The 19,112-nt window shown below is 41.1% G+C and overlaps 1 protein-coding gene across 4 annotated transcripts in view; it reads left to right on the top strand.

Moving 5' to 3' along the window:
• LOC148650923 (ankyrin repeat and IBR domain-containing protein 1-like) overlaps window positions 1–19,112 on the top strand; it is a 70,893-nt gene that overhangs the window by 29,289 nt on the left and 22,492 nt on the right. For all 4 annotated transcript variants that reach the window (XM_088600561.1, XM_088600559.1, XM_088600562.1 and 1 more), the window contains exons 3-5: window positions 10,558–10,858; window positions 14,242–14,424; window positions 17,948–18,065. In XM_088600561.1, coding sequence (XP_088456687.1) covers window positions 10,558–10,858; window positions 14,242–14,424; window positions 17,948–18,065 — 602 coding nt within the window. The remainder of the gene's footprint in view (window positions 1–10,557; window positions 10,859–14,241; window positions 14,425–17,947; window positions 18,066–19,112) is intronic.

Here is a 19,112-nt window from a genome sequence, read left to right as displayed (position 1 = left end):
TCCTGTGCTGTGTAATTGTCTGAAACTGGGTTGCAATGAGATAATTGTTAAATTGTAGTATAACAGCATGGTCTAACACATCCACAAAAAAGGCAGGTTAGATATAGGACAAACCCTGCTAAGGCTGTCCAGAGCCTTGTTTGTTTTTTTAGGCACAGGTGTAACAGAAGCCATTTTAAAGGCTGTTGGTATCACACAAGTGCTCAAGGACTTACTTATTAGGTCGAGGATGGGAGGGCAGAGGGCTGGAAAACAGGAAAATAAGCTTTAAACACTGCAGGACAATTGTGTGACTGTAAATTGTTGTTGGTCTTCAGAAACCAGAAGAAAAAACGTTGGCCTGTTTTGACAAATTCTGGAAAACTGGATTGAAGACGGAAGGAATGGGGTCTGGAAGACAGGTGGTGGGCTTCATGCACAGTACCGGTTTATTGAGCTGCGTGCTGTCCAGGTGAAAGAAACACAAAATAAGAGAACCTGCAAAAATAGGCATGTCGGGAGGGGGTGTGGTAGTTGGAATGAGACAGATTTATTGAGATGTAGAAATCTTGGCTGGATTGTTGCCAGGATGACCCCTGGATCACAGGTTAGTGTTATTGTTGAGGGAAGTGAAAGTCTGTAAATTGTAGTTGATAAATGTTGTCTGTTACGTAGATCCTTCCTTCATCTACATCACTTTATCTACAAAAATGCCGGGTAATGTTGGTGTATTGAATAGGACCTCAAGCAGACATTGTGTGCACCTGTGTCTTCTGGTTCTTGTTTCACTGCTCCTTCTGAAAGCTCCGTTGAGCTCCTTCAAGGATGCTGGATTTTGAATACTTGAATCAGGTTCATGTGCTCTCTTCTTTGTTACAGACTGCAAAGGTTTTGCTCTTTTGGCCTGTCAGTGCTGAATAAACCTTTAAGTCCAGGAGTATACCTGGTTGCTTTTCTCTGGACTGATCACAGTATTTTTTGTTTTGTTTTGCATTGCAGTGACTAAAATTGTACATAATATTCTAAATTAGTTCTTCCGAGTGAATTGTACAATATTAACATAACCTCCCATGATTTACAAGGGACTCGGATTTCCTTCTTTTCTGTTTTCCACAGTCTAGACAAAGAAAATATGCGAATAGGATGGCATTTAGTCTGCCTTCCATGCCCATCAAGGCTCTATGGAAATGTAATTTTCTCCAGCACTGGGCTGTAATCTGTATCCCGAAAGTCATAATGAGATGCTGATTCCACAAAGTAGGTCAAGGTGGGGGCATATGAAGTTTGAAATATTCTTAAGAGTTTTTTCTTTTCTTTCCAAAGGGCTGCCTTGATACTGTTTCTAGCAGCGCTTCCTAACTATGCAAAAGTTCAGTTTAGGAATTTCATTTTAAGGCCAGTTTCCCATCAGGCTCCCCTTTCATCGTGTCTGACTTTGGCTTCTTTACACCTGACTGTCACCAGAGTGTGCGTCTGAGGTTGTATGTTGAGTAGTAAAACCATGTGCTGAATGCTTCTTTTGTACAAGACCTGGTACATGTCAGAGATACATCAAACCCTTCGTTAGGATCTTGTTACTGCTTCTCAGCAAGGAGTCTGACACCCAGAGGAGAATGTATTTAGTTTCCTTAATGGTACATGGTAAAATCTTCTGTTTCCACACTCATTACATTTTCTGATCACATCTTCTCCGCCATCTATACATGTACTTACCTTCTGAATATAAACATTCTTAATACTAGTGGTGCAGGTCAGTCTGGGAATGTAAAGGAGGATAAGTCTTGTCTGTCTCTGTTCCTGCTTTGATTTTCTTCATTTCTACACAGACACTGGATAGTTAATTAGGAAAGATATTATAAAAACTAAAGCCACAGTCATAGAAAAGTCAAAATTAAATTATAACAGATAAACAACCATAAATGTTAAGGATTTTAAAATGCAAATGTTGAAAAGTAGAACATATCTTTGGAAATAAAAGTGCCTATCTCTTTTCAAAAACAAATAAAGACTGAAATAAGACTGAAAGTGGTTACAAGCCTGGACAATATTTCAAATATTATATTTATCATAATCGTCACCTATTGTTTAACGATGAAAAGCCTTGTTAAAAAAAATCAAGATTATCATGCCATCAAGCTACCTGGTTCATTTGCAAAAAGTGGGGTAGGTCCAGACTACAGATTTCCACTTGATAAGCTGCCCTCGGTTGGTCAGCGTATGGTCCAGCACTCAATCTTTGTTGCTCAGTAGCCCAAGGCAGACAGTGTCTGGCGTCTTTTGTTGACTATAGTTGCCCTGCGGGATCTTGAGTAACCCACAAACTCATTTGATTTAATACAGGAGTAATCACACTTTTCCAGAAATACTTTTTTGGCTTCGCTTTCATTAAATACCTTCTTTCTGTTAAAAGAACACTCAATAGTCATTTATGTTTTAGCTCCTTAAGCTTTTGGCTATGCTATTTTCATGAGTCACAGAACTTTATATCAGCTGTACAGTTTTATGTATGAACCCTTGGCAAACGTATAATATACATAACAGAACTGATAAAAGAAATAAACAGAAAATTGACAATAAACCCAAGTTAAAAACAAAATTATATGTTGTGAACTTTTGTGAAAAGAAGCCGTAAAATAAGTTTTAAATAAAGTTTGAAGTCACAGAATATTACATTTATGGAGAATTTTAAAATATAGAACTGTTGACTTTTTTTTCTATATCTGGGTAGAATGCAGGACCTAACTGCACAACCAAATGATCACTGATTATGAACCAGGCATTATCATATTACAGTTGGGTGCAAAAATGTTTTTTTTTTTAATCATTGAAACATTATAATCGTAATTCCAGCTGGCTTCCAAGCCGTTGTCTTTCTTGTCTGAAACTCTTTCTTGTCAAAGAGTTAAAGCAAAGCCATGTTTAGTTCTTTAAGAGAATATTAATGATCAGACATGGAAAGGGTGCAACCTAAGACCCGTGACTATTACACAAAACAAGAGTTGTTTATGTGTTGTGTGGTGCAGCAGCAACTGCTTCTATAAGTTTCTTCAGAACATTAAGGTAACTGAGATCACACAGTCTCAAGGTTATCTAGTCATTCTGTCCTGTGAAACTACAGCCTTTCTTGAATTCTCGAGTTGAATTTTGTCTTGCTGTGATCGGATTTAGTTTTCATTTCTGGTGATCGTTCGGTCAGCTGGCTGCCTCTGTAACACACTGTGCTATTATAGACAGACGAACTTTATCATAAATAGATTCCCACTGCAGTCTGTCTGCCTGGCTTCTGCCGGAATGAGGCTGGATCTGTGGCGTACCACAGTGAGCTACAATGCTTTATCCATCGAACTTTAGGAACAGTCACAAGCTCTGAGTTTAGTCTGCCAGACATGACTCACTGTTGCTCATTTTTAATTGTTACTAGCATAAAGTCAGCCTTACAGGAAGAAGTGACTAGAATAGGCCAACTCGCTATCAGAAAAGCAGTTTTAAACTTTGTATTTGCTATCCCGTTATAATTAACGATGTAAGGTTACAACGGAGCCCTTCATCTTCCATCTGGTATGGACCCAAATCGTGCCTGAGAGCCCTGGGTGGTTGTTGAAATGAGATGTGGGAGAGGCCACCTGGAATTTGAAAAAAAGAAAAATGTGACACTGACAATGTATCTTTGTACAAGCATTTCATAAAACTTTATAATTCAACCACAAACACTTTCAGCTTTCAATTTAAAAAAGTGACTCTTGTAAGGCTACCAAGTGTCTCAGTAAGTAAAGATCCCCATTCCTAGTTTAAGATAAGCCTTACTCTTATGAACCAACTGTGACTGGGATTGTGCAGGTGGTAGCACACTGGCTGAGAACCTGCAGGTTGAAGTTAGGATTAGCAGACCAGGGGCTTTAGCTAGGCCCCTGTAGGTTTGGAAAGGCACAGGTGAGATATACTCTATAGCACTCTTTCAGCTGATGCTACAGTACCTATCCTGTCAGTGGAGTTCACAGTGCGTCTAATGACGAATGGCTCTGCGCCTGGTTGTATAGTAGGAGCTTGAATTCTTCTCATCTTGAGGAGTCACAGAATTCTGCAGTTAGGCATATTACAGAAGAGACAGACATTTTGCTGGTAGAAGCATTTAAAATAAATCTGCAGAGCCTGAAGATATTCCACCAGATGTGCTTGTAGTACAAGAGAGATTTCCAGCAGTCAACAAGACAGAAATAATACCCATTGATTGGAAAATGATCATTGTAACTCTCATCCATAATACTGCAGCAAAACAAAACCAAGAATGTATTGTGCAATAGGTCTTACTTCTATTACGTAGAAGGTTATGGAAATGATCATTAGAAAATCACTGTCACTATCATGTTTAGGGTCTGTAGTTTTGGATTTATCAAAAGTAGTTCTTAGCCAACATGAACAAGCACCAACAGTAATGGATGTAGAACACAGTCAATTTAGGGGTTCAGAAATCTTAAGATAAAGATGGCAGGCAGTGGGCGTTAAAGCAGATGCACATCTTTGGATTGAGAGCTGGTTAGCAAATCGAAAACTGAGAATACAGGTAAGATGTGAATATTTAAATTGGGGTGAGGTGATTAGTGGAAAACTGCAGGTATCCATGACAGGACCACTGCTGTTCCTGATTTAAATCAAGTAATCTAGATTCTAGTTTGCTTCCATAAGCCAGTCAAATTCACAGATGATACAAAAAAGGAGGATTAACTCAGTAAAGGAAATTGAAAAAGACTGGGATCTGGGAGACAGCATGTAGAAAGATGCAGAACGTTCCATGGAAGTCATAAAAAGTTAAACCAGAAATACAAAATGGACAGTACAGCACTGGAAGTGGTAATTGAGAAAAAGATGTAGTCATGATGTGTACATGCTCTATATAAACAATGCAGGGAAACAATACAGAAGGCAAGTGGTTGTAGGATATAAAACTAAACGTGTAGAATTTAAATCAAGGATTAACACATAAGATCATTTAAAATAGTGTTCAAAAGTCTGGTCACCATGTTACAAAAAAGATATTGCTGCTCTCAGCCCAGAGAAGGCCAGATACATTCCCAGGCTTTAAGGAGTGTCCTACTCTGACAGGAAAACTTTGTTTTAGTCTTGAAGACTACGAGGAGATGCGAAATGCTCAGTCAGTAACAAAGTCAGCCCGTTGGACTTCTTCAGAATAGACAATGAAACTTCAACCAGAAGACAGGTGAAAACTGCAGCAAAGTGCACATCGTTGCCCAAGTGTTCTGAGAATCTGCAAGTCTGAACAATCCCCCCATCTGCGTCTAAGCCTTTCTTTCAACAGCTGGATGAGTTGCTCGGTTTAATTAGCTGTTGGCAACCTAAAAAGCTAGACGGGCCAAATGGCCTCTCATCTGTAGCCTTTATGCACTTTTGTTCTCTCCCAAGTGGACACAGGAGTATGTGCCAGAGAACCACATCTTCCTACAATTCCAGTTTGCTAGTTTGGTGGCTGTGCAATAAAAAAGTGTCCGCTCCAATATCGAATTGAATAAAATGCAAGTCTTTTTGTTTTTTCATTATCAAGCCTAACAAAAGCTGCACAGTGGTGTGTTTCTATCCTATGGCCTTTTCCAAGGCCAAGCAATTGTGAAATCGGGTGGGTCAAAGTAGAGAAATTCCAAAACGTTTTTGGAAGACAAAGATCCAATCTGTCACTAAAAAAATAAAAACTCTGACCACTTGCGCACACGTTTATTTTGAGTGACTGTCGAGATTAAGTCAAAGTTAGAGAACACGTGGGGACAGCCCGGATCTGGGGTGCTATCTGTGTGGAGTTTGTATGTTCTTCCCGTGTTCACGTGTCCAAGGACATTCTGGTAGGATAATTGGCTCCTGGGAAAACTGGCGCTGGTGCGAATCAGTGTATGTCTGTATCTGTTTGTGAGATTATTGAACTTGAGAGTCATGTTTTAGGCTGAGCATTTGAGATAAAAACACTACTTTAAGACCTGGTATTCAAGCCATTACATTGAGATTTTTCCTTGCTTAAGCAAAGGCTCATTATAACTTTGGCCATTTATCTTGAGCAAAAATTTTGGCAACTGTCAAAGTGTTTTACATTAGCTGTGTAATGGATGCTCAATTTCCTGTGTATTTTTCAGCAACTCTTAGTGTAATGCTTTCTGGTTATAGGCTCTACCCGCACTACTGAATTAAACCTCTCTGTGTATAATGAATGGTAGTGTCTGTATTGACCTTCAGGGTTGTAAGATTTGCTTTTCTCAGCAAATAAGACTCAGAAAATGATTCTGTTTCTCCTTTTTCTGTCTGACATACTGGTTCCCCCACAATTAGATTTAATTCTTTGTCAGTTGTCTTGTCTGAAGGAAGCTACAAAGTGATAACAGAGAAACACACTTCATGGGCTTAATGAAAGTGTAATGAAGGATGTTTATTACTCCAATTTTACTTGCTGACATCAGATTGCACCCCGTATAATGATATAGTTTGAGAATCAAGTCCAGAACTTTACTGTCCTTATTCTTGCCAAAGGTTTCATAACTATTGACAATTACAGATGTCTGTGATACAGAAGATTACACGCTGTCAAAGCACATGTTTGTGGGGACTAATTTGTTTTTCATGGATCTTGGCAGCTGGTATAAAGAGCCTTAATTTATTTTTTAAAAAGCGAAAATTAAAATTACATTTCATTTTGTACCATTAGTGCAATCACCTAAGAGATGCAATTTATTGTTTTAACTAATCCTTCCCAAATCTCCTTGTTTTTTTTCTAGTTTCTCCCTATGCCCTGTGGACAACAGTACGTGATCTGGGATTAGTGTTTTTGCATCAGGACTTGGAGCTTTGACAGTTTGTTGTGTGAATGTCTATTGTCTACTGACAGATCACTGTCATTTTTAAACCCAATTAGATTTTCTAATGGGAAAAACTGAAGCTAAGGTATGGTTGACTTAAAGCCAGTTAAGAACTTAACAGATTAATTGTTGTAGAAAAAGAATAAATCCTTTAATTGTTTGGCTTTGAGAAGAATTAAGTAGGTTGAACACTTATGAAGAAACAAATACTATGGTACACAGGCATTTAAAGCTGTTTGATATACAGACTATGACAAACCTATTGAAGTGGTCAAATATTGTTTGTAGTTTTTCTTTTAGGGTTGTAAGTTTTATTTTTCCAGAGAGAAAGTAGGGATGAAGTAAAAAAGCTTTGAGTGATTGTGCGGAGACAATCCATGATTTCTTGTATTAAAGAGACCAGAATTATTTTTTAAATATATGTTTTTGAAAAATAAAATAAAATAAAACAATGAAGTCAAAGTTCACCTAAAGTTGTGTGGGTTCGCATTATTTCTTTTGTAGACCCATTCAGCCTTTGGGAGGCTTAATTCAAGGTTAATGATGATTATCCTGAAAGAGCCAGGAGCTGCAGTCTCTTGGTTTGAAAGGGTTCTGGACATGACGAATGTCAGACTGCACTGGAAGTCCAAACCAGAAGGTATCCGTCAGGGGCTGGCTGAGCTGACAGATGCCCTCCCTCAGAGAGCCGTGTCAGCTAGAAGATGCGGTTCAGACAGAATGTCGCTTGCTCTCCACATTCAAGGAGAGAGGAAAGTGTGTCAGACAGGAGAGACCACTGGTCAAAGAGTGACATGCTTGTCTTTAAAACAAAAACTGGGCTCATATTCTTAGTCAAATGTAAATATTTCTATGGTTAAAGTGCATAGAGATTTGTAACAATAGTGAAGCCAACCTGTGCTTTAATCCCTTAAATATATGCCTAAATGTACATTCCAGGGGTCTTTGATTAACAATGGAATGGTACTGTATGTGTTAAGAATCCTCGTTTCTTAACTGTGGCTTTAAACAGTGTTTCAGTTTAGCAGAATTTTTACCCAGTTTTCCTTTTCTGGTGGAGCTGAGTCACTAGGGATGGTGAAGAATGTCCCTCCTTCTTTTCTATTGTTTACCCTGAGCCAGCCCGTCCTGTAAGATCACTTGTAAAGGTTCAGATTCTAGCCAGTATTTCTGGTGAGTGGCAGATCTGTTGCTAGGGACAGTTCGTCCCTCCCCTGTCCCTGGCAAACAACGATTTCACATGACTCCTCAGTAATGATTACACAGTCTGATCCCCTAACTCTGTGTGATCTGAATCTGTGTAAACAGCGTGGTTCACAGAGAAGTTTCTGGCAAGCCTGTAAGGAATTATGGGCTACCTTGTTGTTGCCTTGGTCACCTGGTTGACAGGAAGTGCTCCTCTGTCCTGACATACTTTTCAAGTGGATGTCAAGTAACCTTATGGAAAACTGAACACGGTCGTTCCTATCTGGTGAGAAAGAGCTTCAGACACGTGAGAGTTAATGCTGTTAGTGAAGGAACAAGTAAAGGTTTACTCTGTGCTGAAATAAGAAGAAAAGAAATGCAACGTTTAGGCTGTGGAGCCTTCTTTGGGTGGCACCTGAAGAAGACCCCACAGCCGAAACGTTGTTTCTTTTCTTTCCTTTCCAGCATGGAATAAAACTTCCATTTGCAGCCTACGCATGCTGACACAGCTCTCTACTTGAACTGCTGTTAGTAAAGTACATCCTCGAGAATAGTGAAGGATTTCCTGCTCTCTGTGTCTGTGATGGACTGGGCGTTTTCTAAAACCAGTAGCAGTGGGGACACTAACCATCAGCGTCCCCTGATATGGTTCACTGTTCTGAGAAACAGCTGTTTTGTTTTGTCATGTGAAAGGTGTTGCTTTCCTTACTCTGAAACTTGCGTTTGTTACACTGAAGTAGGGAAAAAAATATGCATCTTCTAATGAGGCGCTCACCTTTTGACTTTTTCGAGCTTTCTTGAAATGATTGCCAGCGAAGAATTGGAAGAAATGTTAAGTAAGAGGTTAAAGAAAATTGACTCCTAAACTATTATGAGTGGGCCACAAGGATTAAATTCTTTGTCTGAATTTTCTTTGATTAACTGAAATGCTGTCTCTAATTTTGCTTCCGGAGAGGAAAATTCTGCATTCGAATACTCTGAGAAAACGGGCTGCGTTTTGTAGTTCAGCATTTACACTGAGCCTCGAAGATAAGACAAGGGCAGCTTTGCTCTTACAAATACAAAAAGAACAGGGAAGACCCAGGTGGAGGATTAGAGAGATATTCATTCCGACAACATCAGTAGCCGTCGCAGCCTGGAAAACAAATTTAGACAGTCAACATGAAAACCTGACAAGAGGGTGAAGTGGGTCATTCTGTCCGATTTGGATTTGATTTGCATTGGATTCAGAAAAGGCGAGACTGAACTGTACAGGCAGGAAAGGAAAGTGGTTGTTTTTTACACCCTTTGTTTCTTACAGCGATACGAGAACATAAATTCTGTTTAAATTCTAGGTCTCCATTTCACAACCTTCCTTCGCTGCTTCAGAACATCTCCCCTTGTGATTGAATAGATGATCATAAGAAGACATATTGACATAAAATAAAAGACATAAAAGGCGTTTTGCACCTGTAAATAGTCGATGAATGACATGCATCACGAATTGTTTTTAAATGTTACTGCCTTGTCAAGGGCACAGGATAATGCCAGATATTTTGAGTGTTGTAAAACACATTCTCTGTAGAGTGAAATAAAAAGATGATTAAACTATATAGAAATGCAGTCCTCAAGACTGCTACCATAATCTCCTTGTAACAGTTTATTTTATTTAACTTAATTAAAAAGTCCAAACAGGGTAAGCATTGCAGTTTTTACATACATTCCTGAATAATGTAATTCAGTTGCCTTTTGAATTTGCCGATTTCTTATTTTGTTATCTTTGTGGTATTTTAAAAGTAAATTGGGTGTTTTCAGTATCCGTGTTGACTCTGTCTCAGTCTTGCACTTTGGGATTGTTTTGATTTTCAAACTGCCGCTGTCATGCCAATACATGTAAATAAAAGAAAATCTAAAATTCGAATCTAAATGATGATCAGCCCAAGCTAGAATTGTCTGTTGCAGTGCAATGCAATTTTTAAATCACTGTGAATAAACTTTACAGACCCCTTTCACACTGGCTATAGATAATTACTCCGTGCTGAAATCACACTTTTTAAAGTTGTTGGTCTCCTCTTCTGATTAAGGTGCCCTTTGTTTTATATGAATCATATGTCAATGTTGCAACAGGTCAGGCTAATTTGAAGCGCAAAACTGGACAAACACAAGTCAGGGGGATACATCCTCCTTCCCACTACCCCCCATCAGGTTCTGCCCTATCTGTCTGCAGCACTCAAGAGTTGTGCCACTCTGTTGCTTGAAGGGGATTTGTCCCACAGGCTTTTGAAAACATGTCCTGAGACATGAAATAGAGATGCGCTGCAGTTTGTTTTAAATGCTTAAATCATTGGGGCCTGATATATATGATAAAACACGGATGAACACCAATCAAAAGGTGGTTAAGATGCATGGAAAAGTAGCCTTCCAGATGCTGGTAGTATTTCAAATCGAGGACTCTGCTGATAATCAGATAGAAGTGAGCAGTAAACCTCCCAGGTGTTTTCTGGGCCTTCGGACGAGTATGTTCATCTGGTTTGTTGTTTTTTTTTTCCCTTCCTTTACACAGATCGTTTCTGTTCAGCAAAGATGGCAACCCCAACAAGCGCAACGTCCACAACGAGACCGCGGCGCACCTGCTGTGCATGGGCCCACAGATCACGCTGCCAGAGGGGGCGCTGCACCCGCGCCTCGCACGGCCCTTCGAGGACGAGCAGAAGAGGGCCGACTGCCTGCAGATGATCCTCCAGTGGACCGGGGCCAAGCTGGACCGGGGGGAGTACGAGAGAGCCGACATCAACGCCACCGACAATAAGAAAAACACGTCCCTGCACTACGCCGCCGCCTCGGGGATGAAGACCTGCGTGGAGGTGACTGACCGTTTCCGGGCCCGTTCGGAAAGGCTTTGCTGAGCGAGTTAGGTTTGATCCCGGAGGGGGGGTGGAGGTTCTGCTACCTTGGGCAAATTAATCGGATCAACCTTTCATCTTTTTAGGATAGTTTGTATTCGGCAGTGGTGGCCCAACAGGGTAAGAAAGCCAGGCTCAACAGTTGCTTTAAATTAGCAGGGTCCATCTATTTGGATTTTTAATCTGCTTAAGGTCATGCAGGCTGAATCTTTTCGTGGAGAAGAAAGTAAATTGCATATTTCTTTTGGCTATCAGACTTACTTAGACTGATTTCAAGCAGTTGCAGGTACATTTATCATTCAGATCTGTATTATTTACCTATGTTGAATTTCTGGAAGCAGTGATATTTAAATGTTTGCCTTTTGCAGGGATGATGTGAATTGATTATACCTTCTGTGGCATCACTGAAAATGTAGTTTTTAAGTTGGCCAATATTTTCTTTTGATGTGGTTTATAAAAGCTCAAAGAAAGTCATTACAAAAGAGATCAAATATTAATGTAAAAAGTAAGAAACCTGTGTTAACTTTTTTAAATCTGTGAGCTTATGTCAAGCATTATATGATGTGCAGCATTTGCAATTGCAATTTTGCATTTCAGTTTGGCTATAAAATGTCAGTGAAGAAGCATTGATCCAAGGGCAGTTCTTCTAATGGAATAGTATTGCTGCATTAATTACAGCTAGTTTAGCATAAAACTGCTTTCATGCCAAATGGCTGAACCAACATATAGCACAGCATATAAACCAGAACACTCTTAAGAACTGTTAGTTTGTAGGAAACAGGTTGTCTAGTTTATTCTCCTTATTCTTTAACTGGAGAGAATTTGTTTCATACAGCAACTCAATGAGGCACGACCAAATCAAGAATGTGTTTTGGCTTTTAAACGGCTGCAAACTATTCTGAGGCTTCTCGTGGCGTTCAGTACAGTGTTTCGGTGTGATGGTGAGAAGTGCAAAGTGATTGTAACAGCACTGATATTAAAAGCGATGTAGTGTTCTTTAACAGGAGCAGCCACGTAATACAAGTAATCCGATATCCCCCGAGCTGTCCTCTGAATTATTACTGAGGGATCTCATTCATTTATGATCAGGCTCACATCCTTCAGAGAATGAAAGGCAGTGCTGGTGACATCCTCCTTGATGCAGGTCGATTCAGAAGGCTCGCAGTTCTGAACTGATAATGATCTGTTGTAAGAAAAATAATCAGGGCGGTTATCAAAGTGAACTGAAATGTGCCTGTGCATAAAAAAGAAACTGTTGAAACAAATGGTGTCAGAAGTCTAACCTTACAGTGGGAATGTAACTTTATTCCTGTAATGTGATCACAAAGGAAAATTTGGGAAGTTTCCAGCCACCTGCGGAATTCCTACATGGTATCCGGGTAGAGTACTCTGTCCACAGTCCGGTCTTTCACAGAGTTCATCTTAAGTGAAACTCCCTCATATACAAATCAGTGCAGTAATAAACACCCAAACAAGATCACCAGCCACTGGCTACTGTGACAAAGATATTAAAACCAAAAAGTAGACTGTAGCGCAGCACCGGAAGAAAGGAATCAGAATCCAGTTTTTAGTCTAAATATGGAATGACATCAAAAGGACAGAAAGTATAAAGGCAACCTTGCAGGTGCCCAGAGGAAAAGAACAGCAAAGAGCCTGGAGAGTGATTCTGCTCACGACACCAATGAAATAGAACTGACCGTTTTTTTATCTTTTCTCTCAAGTAAGACGTTTATCCCTTTATAAAGGGCGTAATAGTTGAGTTAAAAACTCCTAATTCCTTAAGGTGGTATCAATGTGGTGCTTTGTTTTGTGTTTTTATGTTTTTGTTCCCTCAAAAGAACGAAGTCTGAAATGTTCTGAGCATGCAGTACACATTTTATAAGTAAAGCATATTTGAGGTACCTTTGCCACTGGAGAGCTGATGAGACCTTTTTCTGGATTGGGACATGTTCCTAGACTTTAGCCACCCCTGAAAATGGCCTCAGCCATTTTCAAAATTAGATTTTCTTCAACCTGATACCGATTACAGCTCGGAACTGTCTCAGCCATTCTAGCACAAATCCTTTCAGTCTTGAACACGTCAAGACGGCTTGGATAAAGGTCTCTCTCGTAATGTGTTCTTGTAGCGTAAGAAAAAAATCCAGACGCTTTTTTTTGTTTAATTTTGTGATGAGGGCTGTGCCTGTCATTAAAGCACTTGGCTTTTTTTTAAAGTATCAGGTTGTTATTTTCAGCTTTATTGCAATATTTCAGTTTAGAGGTCTCTGTGTTCTTGCTGGTGGGAATATTCCACCTTCTCTATAGGTCTCACTAGAACTGTAGCGCAAGAAAAAAATGGCTTGTCCCATGATTTTTTACTTGATAGGCTTGTTTTCTGTGTTCAGGTTTTCATGTTGATGTCATACCAGGAACATTGTTCATTCTTTGCAATGATGCACAGCTAGGAGCTGCTTCTTGTCGCTCTAAGCCCAGTCCAGCTGTAAGCAGTGGCTTTTTGATGCTTAAAATAAAAAGCTCAGGAAGAAGAAAAGGCACTTAATATAGATAAGAAAATTAAACCTTCCTTCCAGAAATATGTAGTAAAGCACAAATTTCTTGTACAGAAATGTTCAAATTTAATTTATAGAGTACTGAACTACAAAACCTACACTTTCTGTCACTTAAGTGATCAACTAACTGCTTTACTGCCTTACATCACAGCTTCTTTTAGAACAATCCGATCTGATCTCTTCTGGATGTGGATTGTAATGCTCAGCTTCGTGTTTGTAAAGTCCCTTAAAACCAGGTTGTCTAATGTTTACACATGTTTACATTTCAAGCAAAACTGGGTTCCTGGAAAAGAAAAATTAAAAGTAATTTGGTCAGTGAAATACTTATTTTTCATCATGAATGGAGTTACTTTAAAAGGCCAGTGACACTAAAACAATTTTGTGATATGACTAATATTTTGTGATGCCACTGTTGTGGTTTTTAGTGTTTTTCAGTACAAGGCTAGAAAGTAGATTAAACCAGGAACTGTAATCTCAACGACAATAAAAAAAACCATTTCTGAAAACGTGCGTGTCATCCTAAGCATATGATTAGTGAAAAAGGAACTGTCCTTCTTTTCACGTTCTAAAAAGAATGAACCAACCAAGACCAGATCTTAGTGTGCAGGAACAGGTGTGGACCTGCCTGTACCAGGGTGGAGAGGTTTGTGTAGATTGGTGCACGAAGACAGGGCTGTGTTGTCCATCAGACTCGGACACAGATTCCGAGGGCTGGGAGAGGCAGCGGGCGCTGGGGGGTCTCCGCTGAGTCTGCTGCGTGCCGAAGCTCACTCCCCGTCTCTCCGCTCCCCGCAGCACTTGGTGAGTAGCGACGCAGACCTGTTTGCGGAGAATGAGAACAAGGAGACACCGTGCGACTGCGCCGAGAAGCAGCACCACAAGGAGCTGGCCCTCAGCCTGGAGTCCCAGATGGTCTTCTCCAGGGACCCCGAAGCCGACGACATCGAAGCCGAGTACGCCGCTCTGGACAGAAGAGAGGTAACCCTCGTGTTCCACAGCCGAGGCCTCACTGGGTGAAGCCAGTCTATCTTACTAGTTTCTTTGGGTTGCAGAAACGGGTGTGGATCTGCCTGGGTGAGGTTTCTTTTGTGAGTTGAGCTCCTAATCTGCAACTGTAATATCCAGTTTGCTCTTTAAAATCAAATATTGGTGAACTTAATGGGGGTCATCATCTTGCCGGTGCTCTTAATATCCACACAGTATAGCCAAGAGACTAATACTCTGCCATCAGTGTGCAGTGATACACTGGAAAGCCCCCTTATCTTAAATTCTTTACATGCTCAAATGTTCTGTCAGTCACACTTCCAGCAAACTGAGAGAGCTTATGTGTACCTCTTTCCACCCCCCAACTTTAGTGTCACCTAAGGAAGCCCGACCTATGCATACTAGCTGACTTTTCAAGTCCTTGTTTGTAAACCCGAGGATGTAAATGACTTGAGTGCCTAGAAACGGTGCTTAGACACCAGATGGGCTCTTCTGCACTGCAGCAGATTTCCACAAGGTCTTGCATGGCAAAGTGCTGCTTTGATGATGTTCAACATAGCAATTAGGGCTCACGGTGGCAGCCCTTCAGCCTGTGCTTACTGGACTGGCTGCAGTACAGCAGCTCTTGTCCAGCCAGCCAATGTTCCCTCTAAGCTGCGCGCACACAGGTTATAAAATCAGCGCGTACAGGAAATTGCACAAAAAATGTAATTCCCCCAAAAAAGTTAATACTAAAACAAACACACACATTGAAAAATGCCTACTTGACCTCGAGACAGGCTGTGAGAGGCCCAACTTGGCTGTGTGCATTATTATCGCTACTCGATCGTCGATATCTCTGCTCTCACTGCCCATGCTCGCTCGGCACTCAGTCTCTATGACTGGGCTCGTGGAACTGGTCTTTTGGATCTCTGTGCTGATATGATGACTATATTAACAAAAAATAATTTCAGGTTTACAATTTGACATACACTCAGTTTAGTGCACACAAGGTTTTGTCACTGGGGAAAAAATTTTGCACAACTTGAAATGTTTGCGCGCGTGCAGGCCATTAAAAATTAGAGGAAACACTGCAACCAACCCATGTTAACACAGATGACGTGGAACAGCAGAGCTCTCCAGGAATCTTCTGGACCTTTATTTGCAATCTTGGAGATTAGTTTGCGCTGTTCAAGGGAGGAGTGAAGGGCTTTCCTTTGCATTGCAGTTAGTTTATTCACCCTACCCTTAACTGCCATTTCTTTTTATTCTTTTTATTCAGATAAGCAGTCTAGAAACACTAGCGAAGCGAGCAGTTTCTTTTCCTGTGTGTTCAATGACAGTTTTCCCTTTGCATGGAATTTGTTAAACACAAGGCCTCACTACAGGCTATATGATGTATAAAGCGCTAATCATTGTTACACAGAAACAGAGGGTTTTTGATGCAAAAAAAATAGTTCACATTCCACAAATGTATCAGTAACCAATTAAACTGCTGCCAAAATCTGCTGATATTTTTCATTGGGTAAAAAAAGAAGACACTTTTAGAATGGTTTTATGTATAATGTATATTACTTTGTACTTTGTGCTTTGTGCTTTGTGCTTTGTGCTTTGCTTTTGTTTTGGATAAAACTTTTAGTATCACTGAACGCTTGTGCCTTGTCACAATCACAAGTTGGTGATTTATGGAAGGATAGGAATAGGGTATAGTTTTCCTCATGAGTAAGGCAGGCTTAATGACGGCGTTTGTTTTTCTCCCCTTCTATCACCATGAATGACCTTTGTCTGGTCATCTGGTTTGTTCTGGACTTTGGCCAGATCCGATAATTGCAGCTATGTAGTAACTCAGCTGCACTCATGCACACTCCGAGCAGCTGCCTGAAGAGAATGCAAATAAGGAGCTAGGATCTGCTGCCTTCCAGTCCCATGTGCTTATTTCCCTTTCCTGGTATAGCGTTTACCTCTGAGTGGGGTTAAGAAGCAAAGCTTCCTTTCTGCTGTGAGATTTTTTATTACATTTGGTTTGGTGCTTTAACATTCTTACCTTCTGAGTTCTAACAAATGGTTACCGTTGTTACCTAAGTATCTTCTGCACCGAAAACTCACCCATCATGAGAAAGCTCCAGCTATGCTTCTCATTCAGCTCACAAAGTCCTCCGAGGAACATGGTAGCTTCTCTGACAAGCGTGAGGGCAGGGGCTGGCTGCAGTGTAGGGGTTATTGCTGGAAGACTTTACGTAGTGATTAGGTGCAGGTGCAGATGCAATCTTCACTTTAATACTTAATCCCCAACAACATTCCATCAAGACTTTGCCTGTCATACTGTAGGAGCATTTTGTAAATTCCAAGTGTTTTACTTCAACTGAAATTAAAGGAGAATGTTTACATTGGTAAAATGACAAACAGCCCATCTATGGGTTTTTTTAATTGAACAAATCCAACTGGCTCCCATTATTGTAGTTATATCGTTTTTGGATTCCCGCTATGGCCAGCATGTAAAACAATCTGATTTTGTAGGCCGGTGGGCTAGGATAGCTGTCCAAAAAAGCAGTTTTAAATTGATGCCTTGGTATCTTTGGTCATAAAGTGTAGTAGTCTATGAATTACAATCCTTTCCTGTGACTATAGCTATCTGTAAGATTTCTCCATTCTGATGAGTATGTAACTAATGCCACCTAAATTTATATTTTGTCTGTGTTTTCTATGCTTATGGCGGTTTGTTGAAGTATGTAGGGTTCTCTTTACTATAGATTATAGTACAGCCTGTTAATATGCATCTGATTTTGCTGATTACATGGATTTTAGGTTACGGGCTCGTATGTGTAACAGGGCTCTTGCACATCAGAGTTCAGCAGTGACATTACCCTCCTCTGAAACCAGGATGAAGTCAAACTCTGCTGTGGCAGAGGGCCTGCTGTTGAGGCGCAGCAGAATCCCCTGTGTAGCTCTGGGCCTGCTGGCGGCTGTGATTGATCCCTGCCAGGGGCAGAGGAGAGCCTTGCGAGTCTCTTATGTGGAGAGTTATTAGTAAGAGATAAGATCAGATCACTTTATTGGCCATATACAATTTCTTGTATTAGGAATTTGTCTTTTCACCTACCCCAGCCTGCTCTCCAGGAGACAGACAGACAGGGAGAGAGAAGCTTGGGGTCAGAGCGCAGGGTCAGCCATTTATAAGGCGCCCCTGGAGCAGTTGGGGTGAAGGGCCTTGCTCAGGGGTCCAATGGAGTAGGATTCCTCTGCCGGCCGCGGGATACAAACCGGCAGCCTTCCAGCCACAGGCGCAGATCCTGAGCCACCGCACCGTCCCCAATTCCGTAATGTTGAAAGAGATAGTCTTGTGGCGTGCAGAGCTGTCCGCCGTCCGGGAAGTGGCATGTGCGTGTTCGGAGCCCGTGAGTAATCAGGATTAAATCCTGCCAGAACAAGAGAGAACTGTGCCCCATGCCGTATTATGGATTCTGATTTTCTTTGTTGTTGCTTTTAAAAAGATACAGAATGAGACCCATTATCGCTCTTTTTTCTTGTCCTTTTTCAGCCATATGAGGGCCTGAGGCCTCAAGACCTGCGACGACTGAAGGACATGTTGATAGTGGAGACAGCCGACATGCTCCAGGCGCCTCTGTTCACTGCTGAAGCTCTGCTCCGAGCGCATGGTACAGTTCCTCCTCCGAATGCCCTGCGGATAGGGAGGAGAAGGGAGCAGCACACCTCACCAAGAGAGAGATCAGGCACTTCGAGCTGGGGATCAAGAACAATGAAAGAAACACCTCCACACTTCACAGATCACCTACCTTGCAGTTGTCTCCTCCTTACGCCAGAGTAGCACTACTGCGAGCACACTTCCTGTTTGCATGAGTCATCACTTTCTCTGCTCAGAGAATCTGGGGCAGAGGCAAGGAGCTCTCTGCACTTACAAATCACTGCTTCTGAAAGCCATGTTTGTTGCCCACATAGCCTGAAATCCCCAACACAGGACAGGTTAAGGTTTTTTGGGTATATCCTAGCAGCCTTATGTGAAAATAGATTCAAAGCACAAATTTGTGGTGACATCTTTGGACTTGGATTTAAACACTTACACAGTTGGTAGGCTGCACAGAATAATTGGTACGCATTTTGTCCTTCATTGACACGCTAGTCGATCTGAACCCGCCGGTTAACATCAACAAAAATAAAACAACGTTAAAATGCCTCGCTGTCCACAAAGTGAAGACGCCATCTTTCTTCTGCTCCCTTTGTCATAAAAGCTGCCTGTAGTTACAGGGAGCTGTGAGGGGACAGGGTTCTGTTCTCTGAGCTCCAAACGGTCCCTGCAGAAGAACGTCACAAACCGCAGTTCTTCGAGCTCATGAAACAATAATACCGAAGACCCTGCAGTACAGTGCTGTTTTGTCTGTTGCCTGTGAATGAATAGTGCCACTAAGTTCTTAATAGCTTTGGATGCCTCTGGGGAATTCTCTGAATGTTCCTAGTGTTCCAGTCCACAGTGGGCCCTAATACCCGTATTGAAAGTATGTTTCCACCTGATCTGAGTGCAAACAGAAAAAAATCCGAACCTGAAGGAGTGGCATTGTAGCCTGTGGAATGTTTGTGATTCCCTTCCCCATCCCCAAACTCATAGAGTATCTTGGAGAAATGGTTAGTAATGATTCTGTTTGGTATGCGATTAGGTAATTATTTTTCTTTTTAAATTGGTGTGAAGA

This window comes from Lepisosteus platostomus, chromosome 12 (genome assembly GCF_059453375.1).
Source record: "Lepisosteus platostomus isolate fLepPlt1 chromosome 12, fLepPlt1.hap1, whole genome shotgun sequence".
Classification (NCBI taxonomy): Eukaryota; Metazoa; Chordata; class Actinopteri; order Semionotiformes; family Lepisosteidae; genus Lepisosteus; species Lepisosteus platostomus.
The sequence above is the reverse complement of the archived record's forward strand: the minus strand, read 5'-3'. Positions and strand labels throughout refer to the sequence as shown.